Raw genomic sequence first — 21,731 nt, 5'->3', positions numbered from 1 at the left:
GTCTGCACACTATAGGAAGGCAAAAGCAGCTCCACACGCATATGAATCACAGCAAATAATATGGACTGGTTACGACATTAAGTACGGAAATGTTTGTCAACAAGGGAGGCAAGAACACCCTCTAGCCTCCCCTACATAGTCGTGCAGCCTGATAACGATAACTTATACGGAAAAAATTATTATTTTTTTCAAATCTTAGCTTCAAAATGCGCAAAAGAAAACTTTCGACGGAAAAAAAAAGATAACATTATCCAAAGTCCCGAGAAGTACAAACGAATTTTTCCCCATTTTATGATATTGGTCCGTTCGATTCCTTTCAAAGTGATAGCAATACCCGAATTATCCGCGATTCTAATAAGCGGTGTCAACTGTATAGATATTTGCAAACTATTTGCACTGCGTCACTTTTTCTCCACTTTTTTATACACCAAAGCAGAATATGCCGAAATCTTATGCCTCTAGCAATCAGCGCCTCCTTCAGAACAATCTGGAATAATTTTAAGAAAATTGTAGAAAATAATTATTTTATGAGAATTTTTACCACAGAACATTTTCGCAGTCAGCCGAGAGCTCGTTGCAGAACAATGCAAAACATTCTGCTTTAGGAGGCCCCTAGCGATGTCTCAGGATGCTAGAGTTCCGATCCGCGTAGCCCAGGTTGAGAAACGTTTAATTCCAGTCCACAAGACCAGTGCCGAACAACAACAACAACTGCGAACATTGTTCATCTCTTCGGATCATTACCGTAGGGGCGTAGGTAGTATATAAGGGCATATAAAGGTTATACCACCGATGAAACGAGCCTACCTGAGAGATGTAGGCGCGTGCGGAGGTGCTCTGACAACCGTTATTACGAGACATCACATCACAGCAATGTTTTCTCTCTTTTTTTTTTGTTATTATTACTCTCCCAAAGAAGCAACCCAACCTTATAAACCGTCTTCTCTTTCGCTCTCTCTCGCTTCCCACTTATTACAAGAAGAGACTTGTGTGGGTCGGGACCCGGCGTCTGGTGTTTCCTCTCTCTCGCCCCCGGGTTCAGTCGGACCCGCGAGCAGGTAATGTTAAAGAGACGATGATGCCCATGTAAGGAAATCGGAAACAGAGGCCGCAGCCCCCCTTTACGTTTTCTCTCTGATTCTTCTTCTTTTTCGTCTCTACAGGGGCCGTTTTATATGAATTTTCTTCTGATGGAAATAACGATCATATGCACTGCACAGTCAGACACTGGTTCTCAAACTTTTGGCACCCTCCAGCGGCTCACTTGCTCTAGTGCTCCTTCGCTCTAGTGTAATTTGCCAGTGACACTTTTGCCAGGGCCGTAACTAGGACATTTGTCGCCCGGGTCATTTGCTTCCCGTCTAGTTCCGGCCCTGCTTTTGCCCTAGTGATGTTCTTACAGGTGACTCGCTTGACGTATAAATGTTATCGTGATAATTTATCAATGATTCTTTTTTTTTTTAAATTTACCAGTGTCACATTTTCATTTATTAGCATTAGCTTTCGTCTAGAGACAGTGGCGGTGGTGCTGTGGTTGCTGGAGCACCCATAGAATTTTTTCGCAACAGGTTTGAGCACCTTCCCCCCACAATTAAATCACAAATGGCAATTTCCTGCATGAAGCTGAATTTCAGCACTCACAGGTCTGATACTCTTCTGACGCCAATATGCAGAGATAATTTACCAGTGACACATTTCTTCTAGTGGTCATTTACCAGCGTTACCCTCGTGCTAGAGATAATTTACCAGCGGCTTATTTCTCTTAGTGGTGGTTATTTACCAGCGGCTTATTTCTCTTAGTGGTGGTTATTTACCAGCGGCTTATTTCTCTTAGTGGTGGTTATTTACCAGCGTTATTCTTGTAGTGATAGTTTACTAATGTCACTTTTTTTTTTCTAGTTGTCGTTTACCCTTGTGCTAGAAGTAATTCATCAGCGGCTCATTTGATGTAGTGGTCATTTATGAAAAACGATACCCCTTGCCCATGACCCCCACATCCTGGAACAGCGCCCCCCCCCCAGGCTGAAAGCTCTGGCCCCCAGACCAGACTTTCACGGGCCTCCTTTAGTATGAATTTATAGCGTGAAAAACAAAAAATGATGAGAATCGTCTCGGGCCCCAAAGCTGGAGCCCTGTCATCCCCACCCTTGCGGGAGGCAATGCCCTAGCCCTAATGATCATTTGTCCATGGCATATTGGCCCCAATGATCATTTACTAGCGATTTAAACAATTTACCTGCCGCATACTTGTCCTAGTGATAATTTACCAGCTGGACCCTTGCTCTTGTGGCACTTTCCTCCCAGCGGTCTTTCACCTCTGTGCTAGAGACAATTTGTCAGTGTCACATTTCTACTAGTCCTAAACATGTGACTGTTTGCACCCTTGAGATCTCTCCAACAGAGAGAGAAGGACATGGCGGGATGAAACACTGACCTTTATAAAGCGGCGGAACCTCTTTCAATAGAGATGTATTACAAGAAATGTCCAGACCAGACAAAAAAAAAATTGCGGCTGCGTCGAAGCACCCCCCTCCACTGCTGACCACAAGAGAGAAGTTTTAACTGTATATTTGAAAATGGACTTAATTTAGAATTAAAACTCACTTTACATGCAATGGACGTGCCCCCCTTCTGCAGAACATGTTTTATTCAGTTCCCTCCTTTTTGCGGTTTCCAAAGAAAAAAAAGAGACACAATGGCCCATGACCGAGTCATGTAAAAATGATCTAAAAGGCGATTGTCTAGCCGCGACCGAAGCTCAACAATATAACCGTCGGCGTCATAATAATAGATCTAATCTGTACCCATACAGTAGTAGGTAAACGGCATTGTCGGCGCGTCCTTTCTCCCTTCCTATATTGTTACTTCCTTCTCCATGCACACCCACAACAGGCTATTTTATGACTGTCCATTGTTGTCGAGACTGTTGTGGTAATGGTTGGGGAGATTCTTCTTGTGTGTTATTATGTATTTCTTATCTCTTTGGTGGAGGTTTTTTTTTTTTGTGACTTATGGTAACCCCCCTCCCCCTTCCACTTTTTTTGAATTATTTCCAATTCCAACTGGTAAAAAATGCTTAGTGGTGGGTTTTCGTTGCGTATGATAATGATACTCCACTGATAATGTTGTAATATATTGCAGTCACACACACACAGTGGTGTATGTGTGGCTTTTCTTCCAAGAAGGTCGATTTCATACAATGGGAACAAGTTTTCCTCCTTGTAAGAGTTCTGTTGTTCAATGTGACCGGGGTGGGGGGGGGGGTCCTTGTCTCGCGATTACGGCGATGTCATAAGTACTGATATACCTTTGAAAAGAGGCTTGAAAAGGTCCAATTGTCTGGGGCTTTAACAATTGAGCCTGTGATAAAATATATTTGCTTTTCCAGTGTCTGAGATTGATTTTTTTGGCACTTTCATTGAAAAATCCCTGAGTGTTGTTTGTGATATGTATGCTTTTATCTCCTTTGCCTTTATCGCCTATGTATTTTGTAATCAGTGAGTCCCAGGAATGGACTCTGGATGGAAATATATGAAAATTAGGGTTTGGAAAATTCTACATTGAATCACATGTGTAGAAGCTTTCTTTGGTAGGACGTGTAATAGTCTTGGCTTGGGTGTGGGGGAGGGGGGGGGGCACGGTCCATCAAAAATCCAGTCGAGAGGGTCCCATTATGAGATGTGCAAGGCACGAATTTTTCATGAATTGATGGAGTTTTAGGCTTTAGTTAAGCAGACTCACCGCCTCGCAAAGGGCAACCGGCCGTAAATTGTCTTGAGGCGATATTTCCTGGTAGGTCGGCGGTCCCTATTAGTAGGACCTAGTTCGTATGAGCTATATCGAAGATCGGTTGACCTAGTGTAGCGCAATGGGCGCTCTGAGGCGCGCTAAGACACGTGCGCGAGGACGCGCACATGCTCAGATATTTACATTACATTCGCTTCATACAAAAATTTGGTTCATAAATAAACGCTAGATGCGTCAATCTGTTGGGAACGCTTTGAAATCTGCAAAAGATGTAAGGCGGGACGCATCTGGTCTTATCGGTAGGTCCACAGGGCTGACGGCTAACTGGGCTCCAGCCTGGTGGCTCGGAATGAATCTTATTTTAAAAAAAAAATCTTTTTATTGTGGCCTACTATAACTTTACTACACAGAGCACGTCAAACATTCCGGCCTAAGGGCCTTGGCTCCAGCTTGTGAAGCCATGATGTCTGCCATAGATATAAAATATAAAAAAAAATTCTAAACGAATAATTTCTATAGGGAAGTCTTCTAGTTATGCTTCATAGTTGAAGCATGTGTTTAATTATAAAAATACAGTCGACGCTCGTAATAACGACACCCCACGTTATAGCGACCATTCGATTACAACGATCGGTAGGATAAGTCCTAAATGTTTAAAAAAAATAACAAATATATGTTTTACTTTCGATATAATGACCCTCCCAATATAACGTTCATTTTTGACAGGGCAAAGGAGGTCGTTATATCGAGCGTTGACTGTATATACAGCCGATCCCGGTTATAACGTTTTCCCGCTTAGTGCGACTTATTTTCGGGATTTCAACTCCAAGTAATTCTAATTAAGATTCCCGCTTTAAAATTCTCATTTTAAAACATTTTCCCGCTTACAATGTTTTTCATGGCGGTTTTTTGAAAACGTTATAAGCGGAATCCACTGTACATATATTTTCTTTTAACGCAATTTTCAGCCAAACCTGTCGCAATTCCCCCCCCCCCCTCCTCCTCTTCCCTGCAAGTTGGCTCTTCTGGGGGTTCCTAATGACCTGGAACATCAGGGAAATGAAAAATGGTCAGGTGGAAATAAAATACAGTGGATCTCACTCGCTTATAACGTTTTTCGAAAAAATCGTGATGAAGAAACGTTGCAGGAAGGGAAGAAACTCTTTTTCCGGGAAATCTTAATGGGAATTAGTTGAAGTTAGGACCGTGAAAATAAGTCGTACTAAGCGAAAAAACGTTATAAGTGGGATCGATTGGCTTTGGCGAAAATTTGGTGAATTTGCAAATATTTCAAAAAAATTAGGGGAAACATTTTTTTTTTTTTTTTTCAGTTTAGGTCTGGAAAATCTTTGGAGTTTTTGGTCCGGGAAAATCAAGAAAGTTTTCTAGTTTTGGTCAGAAAAAGAGGGAAATTTTTGAGTTTTAGTTGAGAAACAGTCAATGAAGTTTTTGAGTTTCGGTGAGAAAAAGTCAGAGAAATGATCAAGCATATTTTGATAGAAAGCCCACCTTACTAGACAGCTCTACAACCTGTGTGGAATAGAAATAAACACTAGGCCACTTCACGAATCAATTCCCCCCCCCCCCCATTACCCCCCATTACATTACAAATTATCTGTATTTTGATTCTCATAGTTTAAACTATAGCAAAAAAAAAAATATATATATATATAATTTTAATTTCTATTACCGCAATTTGTTGCCACACAACTTGTTGCACAACATTGTTTAATAATAATTATTTTTTCCTCTCCTCGATCTGATCCTGTCCAATATAGATTTCGCCAAGCAGAGGAAACGGCCATCGTCGCTGTCGTTGAAGTGCGCACCGTCATGTCCATCATTCAAGAGCAGCACCGATACGACGAAATCCATAATAAGCCACAAGTTGAGGCGGTTGGGATCGTCCTGCGCCGACGACGACGTCGATGATGTTGCATCCTCATCCTCCTGGGTTGCTGCAGCGGCCGGCTCCCGATCCTCATCCGACGGTGGCAAGTCTCCATCTCTGACCACGTAGTCCTTCCTTTCAACCCTCCCCCCCCCCACTCAAGATGCATCAGCAATATATATATACATAATTTTAGTTATATATATATATATACACACGCAACAGCCGTTCTTGCTGGATCATAACGGTAAGTCGTCGGCTATGCATTATCTTTGACAATTATAATATTATTAGAAGGAAAAAAATCCATTTCTTTGGCATGAAATTAATGACTCTCGGTACGGACGGACAATGTATCGGGTGAGCTGGGTGGGGGAGGGAGGGGTGGTACCGCCCATCGGAGATGACTTTTTAGTTTTATCAAAGGTGGAGAAGGTCGCCATTTAATTAACTTATTCGATGGTTAGTTCTCGGAGATTGCGATTCTCCCCTCCTCCCCTGGTCAATAATGATTAATCAATTACACTATGCCCTCCAACCCTCAGCTGTATATGAATTTTCTGAAATTGAATACGAACTTGTGTATTTGGCTTCCCTTTTTAGAAGAGGAATGGGGGCGAAATGAGTTTGTTGTCTCAGGAGACATCTTCAATTTTTTTTTTAAAGGAACCATCTGCTCCTTTCCTCCATCTTTAAGGAGCAGGTGCGTTTTGTGCTCGAGTTTTTTTTTTTTTTCTTTTTTTTTCCTACTTCTTAAGCCACTCTCTTCCATCTTAGGGTACCTACCCCCGCTATTTTCTGAGGTATAGAAAGAGACTGCTTGGAAGGGTGGCGGGATGCCGCCCTTCTCCCCCGTATAGGTAAGAGGTCACGTGCTGTTGCCTCTTATTCTCCCCCACCTCCCAAATATACTTACGTTTTACTTCTTACGTCCCTCCTCTGATTTTTAGGTCTTTGCCCCCCCCCCTCACCATCTATGTTTCTCTAAGGGAGAAAAAAAGGGACAGGTGGAGCCCATCGTTTGCTCGTGGGGCCCCTCACATTACTCCTGTACGTACGTCATAGTCTGACAGAAGTCATCTGCTCCTTTCTTTTTCCGAAGTTGAAGAAGATGTGGTGGAGAGATCCACCATATGATGTCTTCTTTCTTGATATTTTTTTAACATGTGGTACATGTATTATAGGATTTACTGACCGTTCACTATCCTGGTGAAATCACTATCGAAGATAGCGTTTGCCGGTCGAAATTCCCAGAGAAATCGCTGTGGGTTCCGCGACAATAACTATTGATCAGCAGGGAAGAATAGTTCTAGTATTTACTTGTTTAGGTGAAAAAAGTATATTAAAACTAGGGATGAGTAGGCTATTAACCCTAAACACAGTGTTGCGAAACCCCGTAAAATGTAGGGAACTGCCAAGAGCCAAGGTTTATGAAGTTTTATAAAACATGGACATTATTTCAAGGCATCACTTGAACATGGACGGGACTGGATATTAAGGGGTCTCCAAGAACATTTATATTGAGGGTCGCCAAGAATATGGATGCTAAGCAGGACCGGAACTGGGAAGGGGGCAATTTCCCCCGGTGGGAAAATTTGGGGGGGGGGGCAGTTTTAGGTGGGAACAAAGAACACCATTATAAAATTATCGAATTTCAAAGTTGCGCTGGCGGCAAAAATCCTAGTTATGACACTGTGTTAAGGGCCTCCAAGGATATGGATGTCAAAGGTCTCCCAAGAATATGCATATTAAGATGTCTCAGAAACGTAGTGTTTCAATATTTCACTAGAGTATGAATATAACAGTGGAGAATCCCGTTTTAACGAACATTTTTCTAATCCCCCCCATTCCCAGATAAGTTTACATAGGAACAATGCAAAAGACCTGGAATTCCTTTATAACGAAATTTCGCTATAACGAAGTGATTTTTCCGGTCTCAAGGGTTCCACAGATCATCGAAATAATTTTTCAACGGATTTACTATTACTAATACATGAATACTACTACTACTACTCCAAAGTGACCACTAGAACATGTGTAATTACTAGAACGGTTCCAAAAAAATAAAATACCTGCAAGGATTCAATAAAACTTGTATACAATAGACTCTGCATTATGCGGCCTGAAGTGGCGGGAGGGTGGGCCGGATAACAGAGAAGCCGGAGTTCTACAAATTTACACTCCATACTCCCCCCCCCCCCTCCTATATACCATCAAACACTACCCTTTTTACACCACAAAACCTGCTCTTATTCATATTTTCCGAACTCCGAGTACAGGTGAGTACTTGATGAATGTTTGTTACGTACTGTACACGCTTTAAAAGTCCAAGAATATAATTGCAGGAAATTGTAAAATCATTTATATTTCCTGCAGTATGAAAACATATCGCCTACAACGTTATTCATTCATTACACTTCACTCGCTATGAGTTGAGAAAAAAACTCAGTTTTTTGAAACTTAGTTTTAAAAAACTGATTGTAGATGGCAGCACTACCCATAACAAGCATTACATAGAAACACACTTCATGGAAGGTTCACTATGCGTACACACACATTCCAACATGTACCAATTCGTTAGAAGTTCCGCAGAGGAATATGGACGCGAGGTGCATGTCTGGTTTAGTAGTAGTAGTATGAAAACATACACTTTTAACCCTCTCATCAGCATTGACGAAATATCTCGCCTTCTAAAAAGCCTCTCATTCTAGCATTGACAAGCCAGGAAAGACTTCTCTCAATGTGAAACTCCCTTTTTCCCTATACCCGGATTTCTATTCCCCTTTTTCCCCATAATCGGAAAAAGAACCTACTTCATCAAAAAAAAGATTTTACAGAGGGATTTAGGGACTTTACTATGCTGTGGATAGGACAAAATAAACAAAATATTTTAACGTAAAACGTAAGCTTAATTCTTACAAAAAAAGTTGTCTTATTTCATTGATAAATGGTTACAGACATTGATTACACTTGCGACGCCTTGGCAGAGTAAATTATTTGCCATTTTGTTACATAGAATTACAATTATTATTTTTTCACTAGGCCATACGGAGGCCGGTTTGTCGCGAGCCGGATAGTCGAGAGTCTATTGTAATTACTTCAAGGGTTCCATGAAACATAGGTATTTTTCCAGGTGTTTCCCTGTTACTTTTCCCCATGGATTCCACAAGGGCAAAAAAGGGTGAGGGAACACTACCATGTGGACCAATTTATTATCGATTTATATCAGGGCTTACCTATAGAGTATTTTCTGGAAATCTATGGGGGTGTTTCATAGGCGTACGCAGAATTTTCTCGAGCGGGCCGGTTCGAAATTTTCTACTTCTGAATGAGGGGTTTACGTTTTTTCCTGCAAAGGCTTGGTGGGGGGCTGAGGGTAAGAATTTCAAAACCCCTCCTTTGCGTACGCCAAGGGGATGTTTGCATGGATGTATTTGGGCAGTTGTGCACAGCGCTGCAAACTCGGGAGGTGAAAGAGGCATTATACATTTATTCTCAAGATTTTTCAGAGATTGGTCTCCGTTGGGAGCGTTGGCGCAAAAAATATTTTACTGTACTTTCCATGGTTCTCAAACTGTGCTCCACCGTTGACAGGGGCGCTGCAGAGCGACAGTCTGACAAAGGTTTTTCTAAGAGACTATTTGTTGGACTACTCTGTGTGTGTGTATGGGGAGCTAGGGATAAACGTTGATTAGAGAAAAGTGCGCCGTGGGTGGGAAAAGTTTGAGAACCTCCTGCTTTCTGGGCCGGAGGGGGGGGGGCCGCCCCTGGCGGAAAAATTTAGGGAGGGGGCAGCAGTTTTAGGTAGAAACAAAGAACGAATATCGAATTTTAAAGTTGGTGGTGGTGGTGACAAAATTGTGCTCGCACCGGGCGGCAAAAAATACTTAGCTACGGCCCTGCCTGTTTCATTCCATTGAAATATCAGGCGGTCAACGTCGGAAACGACAGATCCCGACAATGACGATCGATGCATACGAATTTTACCAATTCCCCCCGCCCCCCCTTTAAGGAATCAATAATATCAATGTCAAAATAATATATCGATGCATACACATCTCCATGTAATTAATGATGTATTATTAGAACATAAGGCTGAGGAAGCGTCTATATAAAAATAGAGAGAAGTTTAGTATTTCAGCGGAGCGGCGCCGCACAGATGTTGTCAGGTATCCAGCCGGCATCTGGTATTTGTTTCTTGTACGCAAAGAGAAGAACGCAAACGGCAGGTGTTACACTTGCCGTTTTCACGTTTTGACCTATTAAAGTAATATATATATATATATACACAGGGAACAAATAGCAGTATCCAAAGAAGAAAAAAATGGCTGGTCCCTCCTGGACAACCCCCCTGATCGTTTTCTAAGAAACCTATCTGAAATTGCAGAAAAAAAAAAAACCCACATAAACGCGCGTTTTTCCGTTGTTTTTGTTTCTTCTCCCGTAATGGTCGCAAATTCACGTGTCTATCAACAACGTCCATCAGCAGGTGTTACGGATATACCCCGGGTAAATTACCAGAAAGGAAGAGTGAGTGAATCTTTTTCCTTTTTTTTTTCCAACCGGCAGGTGTATGTTATACATTAATTTGAACATCAATTACATCCACCAGAGAAAACCCAGACTTTTCTTATTACTGCTCCATTTTCGATTGAAATGGACGTTGGAACCCGGGTTCGAGATATTGAAAATAGCGTGGGTGGGTGTGTGTGTGTGACGGGGGGGGGGGCGGAATATCTCACACCAGATACCACATTATATAAAAGATACAACAGCATCCGGCGGAAGTTCCATCCTTCACGGTTTTTAAAAGTGGGGTGAGGATTTTTTTTTTTAAAAGCACGATCTTAAAAATAGTTTTGCTCTTCGCTTTCCTCATTCACATTCGGATATTTTTGGAAGAAATGCACATAAAAAAAAGAAGAAGAAAAGGGGGGGAAGGACAGGAAATACTTGGAATTATTTTTCCGCTACGGTGTCCATCAAGGAGTCTTGTCCGATCAAACACACACACTCCAACACGTGGAAACATCGAATTCTTTCTGAGATGAGTCACGATCTTTATCCGAAGGCCGTATCTGGGGGATGAACTTTTTTATAAGAATGACGGAAAAATATTCGGAATATGTAGTAGATAGAGATTACGGTAACCTATTTGGCGTCAAATCCTATGTGTCGTCAATATTATTATTGTTACAGTCAACGCCGTTTCGTGCGATCACATCGGGAGGAAGGGGGCGTTCTGATAACAATAACTGAATGATAGCAATATCCGGAAAGTCCCGTTTGCAAGTACGGTGACCATACATCCCGTTTGGTGATTGAACGGGATGTATGGTAAACGGGTATCGGTAAAACGGGAAAACTGTTTTTCTTTCCGCATAATTGGTTGCAAAATACGTCGCTCGTACGAATCCGCTTATAGCAGGGATTCTTGAGCTACATGCGAATCCCGTTGTAACGAACTCCAGCAGACCGGAGAAATCACTTCGTTATAAAGGAATTCCAGGTTTTTGCATTGTATGTATGTAAACTTATCTGGGGTGAAGAAGAAAGTGATTAGAAAGGGTGGGTGACAGGTCCGTCATTTGGGGGGGGGGTCCAGGGGCCATTGTCCCCCCCCCCCCCGGCTTTTGAAAATACACTAAAAATGGTATAAATATGGTATATATAATGGTATACACAAATATATATAAGTACATGTTCTTTGCTTCTTCCCCCCCCCCCGGAAAAAGTTTAAATGACAGCCCTGGTGGGTGACTAGAAAGGTGTTTGTTAAAACGAGATTTTCGCTATAACGTTATTCGTTAAAACGGAATTCGACTGTATTGGTCGAGACCCGAAATTAATTCGCAGGGGGTTTCCTAGATGGGTCCTGAAAATCCACTTACAGTCCTGTTGCAAATGCAGTTATTGCGTCACTGGTTTCGCTCATTTCGAAAAAAAACAACAAACAGTTCCATGGGTCGTGAAGCTGATCTTGTTGTAGATTTCGGGTCGCGGCCGAAGAAAGGTTAAGAACCCCTGGCCTGTAGGGAAGAATGTTCCGTTGAGAAATCAACATTACAAAATATCTAGGCATGCGGGGAGTACGACTGTTTTAATACAGGGATTCGTCGCCAAAACCAGTGAAATACCGTAATAACTGGAATTCTTGTGATTTTTTTTTTTTGTGTCTCCGCATTACGTCACATACTGTATTCATTCTATAGAAAAAAATTGTATTATAAGCTACTATCTTGCAGTTTTTTTTGTTCTTTTATTGTCCGAAGAAAGGGATTTTTTTTTTCCTTGGCGATTGTTGTAGATGAAATACAGTATTGATGTTAGAGGGAGTAGGGATATACAAGAAGAGATAAAATGAAGAAAAAAAATGTATAATGCGTGTAAGGACAGTGGACAAGAAAAAAAATGAAGCATAGGAGCCGTTTTATCGTGGGTGGTGGTGGTGGTGGGTTCGTTGTGTGCTGTGTTACTGTGTATAATGGCGCACAATGGTGAAGGAATTTTAAGTGCGAGGCATTTTTTCCGTACGTTTGTTGGAGGAGGAGAAATATCTCGACGCTATTGTTGGGTTTTTTTTTATCAATCTCCTAACACTATTGTAACGTTTCGCGCCAATTTTTTTTTTATTGGTCGGTACCGGCGCCATCTAGATGTCTTGCATTGCAAACAATATCTCTGAAAATGTGTGTCGTGGGCTCACCCCCAGCACCACAGGAATGTCATCGAATTTCGTCATAGGTGTCACGCAGAACAAAGAATACTGAAATGAATCTGCAATGATTAGCATGAGGGGGAATACTTGGGCAATACTTGGGCAAAAGGATAAATGATCCCTAGAGTGAGGGAGACTGGAGTATAACCATATCATGTAAGTGACCATTGACCATCTGGACATTGCTGGCACAGTTCCAGAGCACTTCATTGACCTGTGGTCGGGGTTGCCAAAACCCCGGGTTTTTTCCAGTTTTTTCTAGGGTTTTTTGACCCATTATAACCTTTAATAGCACATTGAATACTGAATACATGGATTTATTTAATGTAGGTATTTCGCTTTAGAAAGTATAGGACAATGCAATAGACCATTAGTATCGTTTGCGAGTAAATGCAGTTTTTAATTTGTAGTTTTTGGTGCAGTTCCACATCACTCAAATTCCCTGCGACCCCTTTGCTCGTCCCCGCTCTATAGCATAGTTCTCCCAAACTTTTCGCTCCATCGCCCCCTTCTTCAAGGTTTGCTTTCCCCTAATCGCCCCCAACTCAAGTCCACCCATAAGATCCTGTACTAAACCAGTGGTTTTTACCGCACCCTTGAGCATTCCATCGCCCCCAGGGAACGATATCGCCCAATTTGGGAAGCATTGCTGTATAGTAGTTTCCATTGCCCCCTTTCTTCAGAAACTTTTTTATCTCATCGCCCCCCAACTGAAGTCAACCCATAGAATCCCATGTTATACTCGTAGCTTCTATCGCTTCCCTGAACTATTCCATCGCCCACTGAAGGGGGGACATTGCTGGTTCACCGTTTCATTTACACCCATTTATTTCAGATATGGCAGGGCCTTGCACTCACAAAAAAATAAATCGACTGGGCCGCTGGCTCCCAAAAGTTGAGAACCACTGCTCTATAGCAATGTACAAACAATGAGTTGATTGTTTTCTCTCAAACACGAGAAATTCTGTCTCATGGACCCCCTCCAAAGACCCTCAAGAGAGTCCGTGGACCCATGGTTAAGAACCCATGATTCATACGCATAGCTTGTAGCAGCTAAGTTCTTGCTTGCAAAAGCGATAATGTGAATTCATAGTGAATGCTCACGTCATAGCAAGCAGTAAGCACATAGCAAGCACTTCAACCGATTTAACCTATTCTTTACTGGGTCCGAGTAAAGAGGGTTGGGGAGGGGTTCGGAATCGTATCCGGAGCGCACATGGACAGATTTATGGGCACTTATTTTTTGGGGGGTTAGATTTTACTCGTAAAAACGGCTTTAAAAAGAATTCCGGGCCATAAAACGTTATTTACGTCGTTTTTCCCGTCCCATCGCCAAAATGTTTTCCCATATTCAAAAGATCGGATCGAGAACTGGATCGGATTTTTTTAAGAGAGAGAGTGTGAGATATGTATGTGTATAAGAACCCCAGGCATATTTTTCGCCCCCCCCCTTTCCTCTTTCTTAGCCATTGTGAATCATTCCTTGATTTGTTATCACTGGATTTGCCCCTTTAAATTATTTAAATCGAGGAATATATTGAGGGGCCCTCTTGCTCGAGTGTCGAGAGTAAGTCCCAACTCCCGGGATCCCTTTTATAGCAGTAGCGTGCGCAGGATTTTCCCAAGTAGGGAAGGTTTGTGCTTTTCTTCCCAAGGGTTTTTGTTGCTGCAAAAACACTCTATAATATCATCTCAAGGCGGGGGGGGGGGCTTTGCGTACGCCATAGTGTCCGGGGTCATTATTATTATTGTAATATTTTTGCACGAAAATTTAAAGGGGAGGGGCCCCGTGAGATATCTTAGTCAAAGATCTCAGTGTGACTACTTTGAGAATCCAGCAGAGGTAGCTGCTCATAGAACCAGGGCGTGTGTTTACCCGTGGGGGGGGCATTCGGGATATCGCCCGGGGCCTCACCTCTATCGGAAGCGGCTAGACGAGGAGATCAGGTACTATGATTTTCGAGTGTAGGTATATGAATATATAGTTTATGTAAGCTGGCTGTTACTTTTCCAGGTAAGTATGAGGAGGGGCCCAGAACATCACTTTACCCGGGTACCCAAGATGTTGAGATGCATGGAACTTCCACGAGAAGGAAGCTTAACGAACTCTAGCCCAGGATAGGCACGGACTCCGGGTGATGTGTCTAGATAAGCCATCTATCGTCCCTCCCGAGGTTCGTTTTATCGTCCCGTATTTTACATAGACCTATTTTTTCTCCCGTATAATTCGGCTCTTGGGAGGGATGATGGTCCTTGATAGTCTGGCGGAATTGCTATTAATTGCGATGCAATGTCATCAGAGGACACCCCCCCCCCCCCTCTGCACTAACGAGATTTGCCTCTCTTTGTCACGAGAGAGAGAGCCTTTCACCCCTGCTACTAGGGTCAAAGATACATATTTTGTTAATCAGTGAATATTTGCTGCAAAAAGTTTGGGGCAAATGCCTCACTTTCACATGCGGAACTTTCACTCATCAGGCCTTGAACAACCCGCTTTAAAACCATACACAACTATGTTACCAACGGTGTTCAAAATCTTGATTATGCCCCATATTAACTCCTGTTTCGTAATTCACCGATTTCTCGTCACCCCCTACGGGAAAAAAGGTGCACAGGTTTTCGAGGAGAGTGATCGAGGTTATTACTGAGCTTTTTTTTTTAATATATATTCCGCCCTCCCCTGTTCACCTTCAAGGTCAGGTGCAGCGAGCGAGTGTGCCGTGCCACCTGTGCACCGTCCAACATCTCCCATTGGTTAATAATTTTTACTATGTAAGGGCAGATGTTTTTTTCGGGGTCAGTAATATAGGTAGTTTTTAAGGGGAGGAACGAGAAGAAAAGAGAACTTCCGTATTATACACAGAAAGGTGGACGACGCGTGCCCAACTCGCGTGGGGCGGCGACTGACCAAAGGCCCCCCCCCCCCAAAAAAAAAGAAGGGGCAGACAAGGAAAAAAGAATCCTATTTTCTACGATTTTTATTATAATAAAAGGGAAGTAAGACTCCTGTAGGAAAACTCGGAAGTGCTCATTGTGCTCATCGTGAGCTAACAAAGATTTCAATAGGTCCGAGATCAACTTTTTTTTTTGTCGGTTTCCTGCCAGATGCACGGTGCTCTTCAGGTATACACACTTTCCTTCCTGCTGCCGTCACCTTTGACCACAACCACGAACGTATGCCATATGTTTGCCCAAGCCCAACATGTTCCTCTGCATTGGGTTAGCTTGCAGCAGGACGGTGTTATAGGCCGGACTGCGTGTGGAGTCTGTGTGGCAGGTTTTCTCCAATTCTTAAAAAAAAATCTTGTATTGTAAAAACACTTGCTGAAATTCTAGGAAGAATGTTATTCACTGACATAAATTGGCCCTCCCCCTACGATAAGGCACAAAAATCCTCAGTGAGCATTGATAATTGAGCTTCTTCAACCTGCTGCTCGTGAGCATCTTCACTTAAAACAGGCAACATGCCTACAACGGTATGAATATTCAATCATCACACCTCACTCACGATTTGAAATATAGATGGCAGCGCTCACAAAAATAAGACACAACACTAGATACGCACTCAGACTGTTAGGTGCACGCTCACACATTTTTTTTTGTTCCAGACTGTGCCGTGAAGCTGGGCTGGAAGAGATCTCAGCAACGGGAGCAGTCCGGTGGCAGAGTCCTGGCGTTCATTCATTCATTCATGCCCACGAGCACCGCGAAAAAAAAAAAGTGCTCTGTTTTGTAATCGGTGAGATCTTCATCGAATTCACGATCAAACCATACCGTTCAAGAATTAGTATTATGCTCTTTCGAGTTTGATTTATAGTCAGAATTGCACCATGAGGCTGCTCGTCTTATGTCGAGTCCGACACAGATGGCGCTCTTGGCTTAGAAAAGGTTGGACATCCCTGATCTAGACAGAACTTTGATTCTTATCTATAACGGTATACAATCTTTTCATACCCACGTTTCCTCCCCCCTTTAAACTATAATTTCTTCTTGTGCCCTACTGTTTTATCCACCCTACCCTTGTTGGGGGCAATGGTCCTGTCAGCCCTTATAGGCGGGGGGGGGGGACTTCAGGTGCACTCTAAAAGTATAGAAGCTTAATATATTCCACTTTTAACACACTATCTCGTTTCAAACCATCTCCCCCCACCCCCCAATAATCTAGCATGACTTCCTTTCACGTGATTTTCACCAGTGCTGCCCCAGAATATCTCTGGGTCGCAAGAGAGCCTTATAAGGTCCCCAAGTTGAGAACATTGCTGTCGAGAATGTTTTTGTATTCGGGAGCTTCAGTGCCGTCTTGAGTCCACTTATACAGCCGGGACCAGGGATTATACTACCCAAACATGATTCGTAGCTGGCCTCCGAGAAGAATCGTATGAATCCACTTACAGTCCTGTTAGAAAGCCTCACATAGTTAGGAAAACTAATGACAGGTGGCAGCAGTACACCGTAATGAACTTTACGTTAGGTTCACAACACGTACATGCACATTCCAACATGGACCAATTCGTTAGAAATTCCGCAGAGGAATGTGGGCGAGGCGCATGCGTGGTTTAGGAGTAGCAGTCCTGTTATAAATGCACTTATTGCGTCACTGGTTTCACTAATTTCTAAATACAAACTGTCCCATGGGTCGCTAAGCTGTTCTTGTCGTTGATTTTGGGTCGCGGCTGAAAAATAGATTAAGAACCCCCCTGTGATCTAAGGCCACCGGCTTGGTTTTTCCTTGAGAGGAGTTGACTCATATTCCTCGTCAAATATTCCCAGGTGTTTTTCCGCCTTTTCATGAACGCGTACCTGAATAGTCAGATACGCGTGCGTGACTCAGCGGATACGCCGATTCCAGAACATAGAAATTACGAAAATTCATAACGAAAAATGAAAAGGAAACAGACAAATGTAATATTAAAAAAGGGAAGGAATGTGTCAAGAGCAAATGCCGGAAAGTCCAACAAACTGTATCTCCTACTTACAACATGTACGCATGCTTGGTACGGCACCGCCGTTAAAGGGTCCACCTTCCTCAAGCGTGTAGAACGCGATGTGACGTGGCGGAACCCGTATTATACGCCAGAATAGTAGTTACAATAATAATACGCCACACGGGGCGACACACATTCCCATATACTACTACTCTTGCATGTGCACTATTTCTTTTTCTTTTTTTTTTTGTACGGTCTCAAGAACAAAAACTGATACGCTACACGGCGCAAGGACATGCTTCAGTTGCGGCTGCAAAACGATTCCCTTTTGTGGGTCCTTTTAAAGTGACGTTTCTTTTTCGTGTAGATCCATATCCTGTGCCCTGTGTTGCTTGACCCTCCTCTTCCTCCTACTACTACTACTCCTTCGCAGACGCTTTCCTGCCCGGTGCTGTCGAGATGTTTCTGGCCCAAAACGCCCGAACATCTGTCGGAAGGTCTTATAGGGAATTAGGCCTCTTTTCATTTTCTTGTATATAATTCCAAATTCATTTTCCTCTCTGTTCTTTTCCGTTTCCATAGTCAGATTCAAGCCTGATTAGTGGTCCAACCAACCAATGATTGATCAGTCATCTTTAGGGGCATACGTGCTTAATTTGTGGCTCTTGGAGATATGGTTGGTGTGCCCCAAAAACTCAACGGGATAATTAATTGAAGTAAAATGTGAGTTTGGACGACTTGGGATGTTCACCTTGCTTTTTTTTTAAAAAATAATTCTTGCACACCTCAGGTGAATGAAATTTTAAATTTTCACCTTCCCCTCTTTCCCCAGTCGAGTTCAATTCGAGTTCGCGTACTCTCAGTTGAATTGAATTCCGATTCTTGCATCCTAGATGAATGCAGTTCACATTATCACATCCCAGTTTAACTTCGATTTCAATTCTCTCACCCACGGTTGAATTTAATTCGTGTTCTTTTTTTCCCCTTAAGTTAAATTCAATTTTTACACCTCAATTGAGTTCAATTTCAATTCTCACACCTCAATTGAGTTCAATTTCAATTCTCACACCGTCAGTTGAATTCAATTCCAGTTCTCACACCCGCAGTTGAATTCAATTCTAACTGTCATACCGTCAGTTGAATTCAATTCCAATTCCCACACCCTCAGTTGAATTCAGTTCCAATTTTCATATCCTCTGTTGAATTCAATTCCAATTCTCTCAGTTGAATTCAATTTCAATTATTACACCGTCAGTTGAATTCAATTTCAATTATTACACCGTCAGTTGAATTCAATTTCAATTCTTACACCGTCAGTTGAATTCAATTTCAATTCTCATACCCTCAGTTGAATTCAATTCCATTTTTTCATGGGAGCCTCAAACGGCGTTGAATCCGGAGGGGCAGTGGGTGCTCGATCATCCACATTATTCTGTACCACCGGTCTGAGCACTTCCACAATTATTCAGAAATCAAAGTCTAGCCAAGCACCCACGGTTGCGCAACTTTTCACACACACGCCCTGCCGTGTTCTCATCTCCACAATAGAACTCAAAATTCGAGTTCTCGCACCCCAGTTGAAATTGATTTCAAATTTTTGTACACACACTCACACAAAATCACACAAGTGTTCTTGCGCTCTATTAAATGTTGATCGATCGTGTCTTTTGGACAATCGTAAATCTTGATCATCATCGTGATGTTCAAGCCACACCAGCCCCGTCCTTTTAATCGTCGAAAGTAACTGACGCCCGACGTCACCGGCGTCTAACGTTAGGTTGCCCGCTTGACGATATCCACCAGCCCAGATGCCAGGTCCACCGTGTGACGCTTGTGTTTTCTGGACGCAAAAAGACGCGATTCTTTCGGTACCAGCGGATCGATAAAACTTCATTAACCACACCTCTCTGTTTTTCTGTGGCGAATAACCGACATGAATATTCATGCGTCGGAAGGCGGTTTATGAATATTCACGTTATTATCAAGGTTGAGAGAAAGCGTTTGTGAAATCGAATATTTCTCAATGACGTGTCCTCGTCACAGCTCCGTATCATATGTACCATCGCTATCCGTCAGCTGTGAGCGACCTGTTCTACATTGTGATGTGGAGGGTGTGCTGTGTGTGTGTGTGGTGTGACACAATGAGACTTCCACGCAGAGACAAGCTATATCCTTGGTATTGTATGTTCTACTTTTTTTCTCTCCTCCTCATGCAGGTGTATGAATACGCTATGCATAATAGTCGAGTTATATAGTATACCACAACCACCATCACCGATCACGAGGGTTTTATATTCCCCGGGCAACTTCCGTTTTCCCACAGCCTAGTGTGGTGCGAGCACCACCACTTCCGTTTTGGGTGTAACTTAACTTTATTATGTATTATTTGAGGGGGTGTTTTTTGTGTGTGTGTGTTTGGTATGAATGAGGTGCTCTTGATCTTGAAAAATGGCAGAATGAGAGAGGGGAAAAAAGCATATATAGATGGCGGTGTTTGTACACCTGTGTGATCTCCACATTTTTCTTTTCTTTTTGTTTTTAAATACATCCGATAACATTGTGTGTGTGTAATTTCCGTTTTTGAAACCAGATTAAACGTGTGCTGTTGATTGTGTGATCAGGTGACGTTCGAGTTGCGGAAATTTATAATGTGTTTTGCTATCTGGCTCCACATGTGGGCATACATTGTCATACTATTGTGTCCATTTCGGTGAAAGACAGAATTGGAATTGCATCATACAACCCCTCGGTGTAGCAGAACTTATGCAGGAACTTGAATTTTTAGATTACAATAATTTTTTGGGAGTTTTTCCCTTGGTGCTGTCTTAATGCATGGGTCCCCCAACCCAGGCACGGCCCGGGGGCCTCAAGAAAAGGGGATCTTGCAAAAATGAGATCTGGTTGAAATTTTCGAGAGTTAGTATGTAAATTTGTAGTCAAGCATTTTTAGCAAGGTAGGAGGCCCCCGCAAAAAACTTGGCTCGTTGGCCCATGATGCATTTTAAGGTAGCAATGTCTATAGGCCACTCACATGGTTCCTTGTTCGATAATTCACTCTTTTGGTCGCTCACGGGCTTGTACACTGTTTTGGTCACTCGCATGCTTACAAACTCACTGAGTCTATTCTTTTGGTCGCTCACTGACCTGATCCTTTGCTTTCTGGGCCAATCTTTTGGCCACTCACACGCTTGAAATTAAACTTGGTCACTCTTTTGGCCTCTCACTGATCTAGTACCTTTCTCTCTAGGCCACTCTTTTGGTCGCACACTGACCTGGTTCCTTGCTCTCTTGATCACTTTTTCGGTCACTCTCATACTTACATGCGTTCTAGATCACTTTCTAGGCCACTCTCTTGGTCGCTCACTGGCCTAGTGGCCTAGTCCTTGCTCTCTAAGCAGTGTCGTCCACCCGGCCACGGTCCAATGGCCTCAAGAGAAAGGGCTGGGGGAAGAGGGTCTCACAAAAATGAGATCTGATTGAAATTTTTGAGAATAAGTATGTAAATTTGTAGGCAAGCATTTTTAGCCCAGGTAGGGCCTCAGAAGACTCGCTTAGACCGAGAACGATGCTCCCGCTGACGACCCTGTTTTTCTCCTTGGACCATTCTTTAGGAAATATTCTTTTTTTATGAGTTTATCCCACTTTATCTTAACCCTTGGGTCCCGAGCGTAGGAGCCCCCGCTTCAGGACATGGTTGCGTAGTAAAAGTATGGGCACCTTGGAATTGATCGATACCTAGTCTTTTTGGGCTGCAACGTTACACGTTGCAACGAGGCTGGAATCCATCATTCCCAGTATTTCATGATTTCATCAACTTTCTGATGATTTTTGGACCAGACATTTTCAACATGTTGAAAGTGCCTAAGCATCTAAAGTGCCACAGCATCTCGGTTGGGAATCATTGGGTGAATTTACAAACACTGGCCTAAGCATATGTGTATACTGTATATGTATATATATTTTTTACCCTTGAAGGGGGGAAAATAATACAATAATAATAAAAAATGATATTCACATGTTGCTGCCAGATTTTCCCTTGAAAAGTGGGAAAAGGTGCGTCTCTTCACCATGGCCAATGGCACCTTCAAGGTTTTTTTTCCCCTATGGGAAAATTGCGGGTGCGCCGCACATGAGATATTCGAACACAGGAAAAAAACCTATGTGTAGGTTTATGTTATGGAACAAGATCGTACAGAAACGGGGGGCGCTTCCGGAAAGTTGGGGGCTTAGCGGGAAAAAAAAAAAAATTACGCATGTGTGTGAACGTAGTACGTACTATTACTACTACGACGTTACGATTTTTTTTTCTCTCTTTTACAAACCGTGTTGTAGTACGCGTTATAGTACGTATAGTACGGCAAGGGCGCACTATCTCACGTCCTTCCCCCTTTCCCAGGATGTGAAAAAAAAATAGGGGCTTCTTGTATCGGGAGAAAGAAAAAAAAATGGT

General features: G+C 42.7%; 1 protein-coding gene across 1 annotated transcript in view; it reads left to right on the top strand.

The window, feature by feature from the left end:
* LOC149071598 (uncharacterized) overlaps window positions 1-21,731 on the top strand; it is a 31,324-nt gene that overhangs the window by 4,439 nt on the left and 5,154 nt on the right. The window contains exon 2 of the mRNA XM_089247772.1: window positions 5,526-5,885. Coding sequence (XP_089103898.1) covers window positions 5,526-5,767 — 242 coding nt within the window. The 3' untranslated portion in view covers window positions 5,768-5,885. The remainder of the gene's footprint in view (window positions 1-5,525; window positions 5,886-21,731) is intronic.

This window comes from Pholcus phalangioides, unplaced genomic scaffold, assembly GCF_987345545.1.
Source record: "Pholcus phalangioides strain wild (caught in Gottingen) unplaced genomic scaffold, Ppha-v1.0 ptg000018l_1, whole genome shotgun sequence".
Classification (NCBI taxonomy): Eukaryota; Metazoa; Arthropoda; class Arachnida; order Araneae; family Pholcidae; genus Pholcus; species Pholcus phalangioides.
The sequence above is the reverse complement of the archived record's forward strand: the minus strand, read 5'-3'. Positions and strand labels throughout refer to the sequence as shown.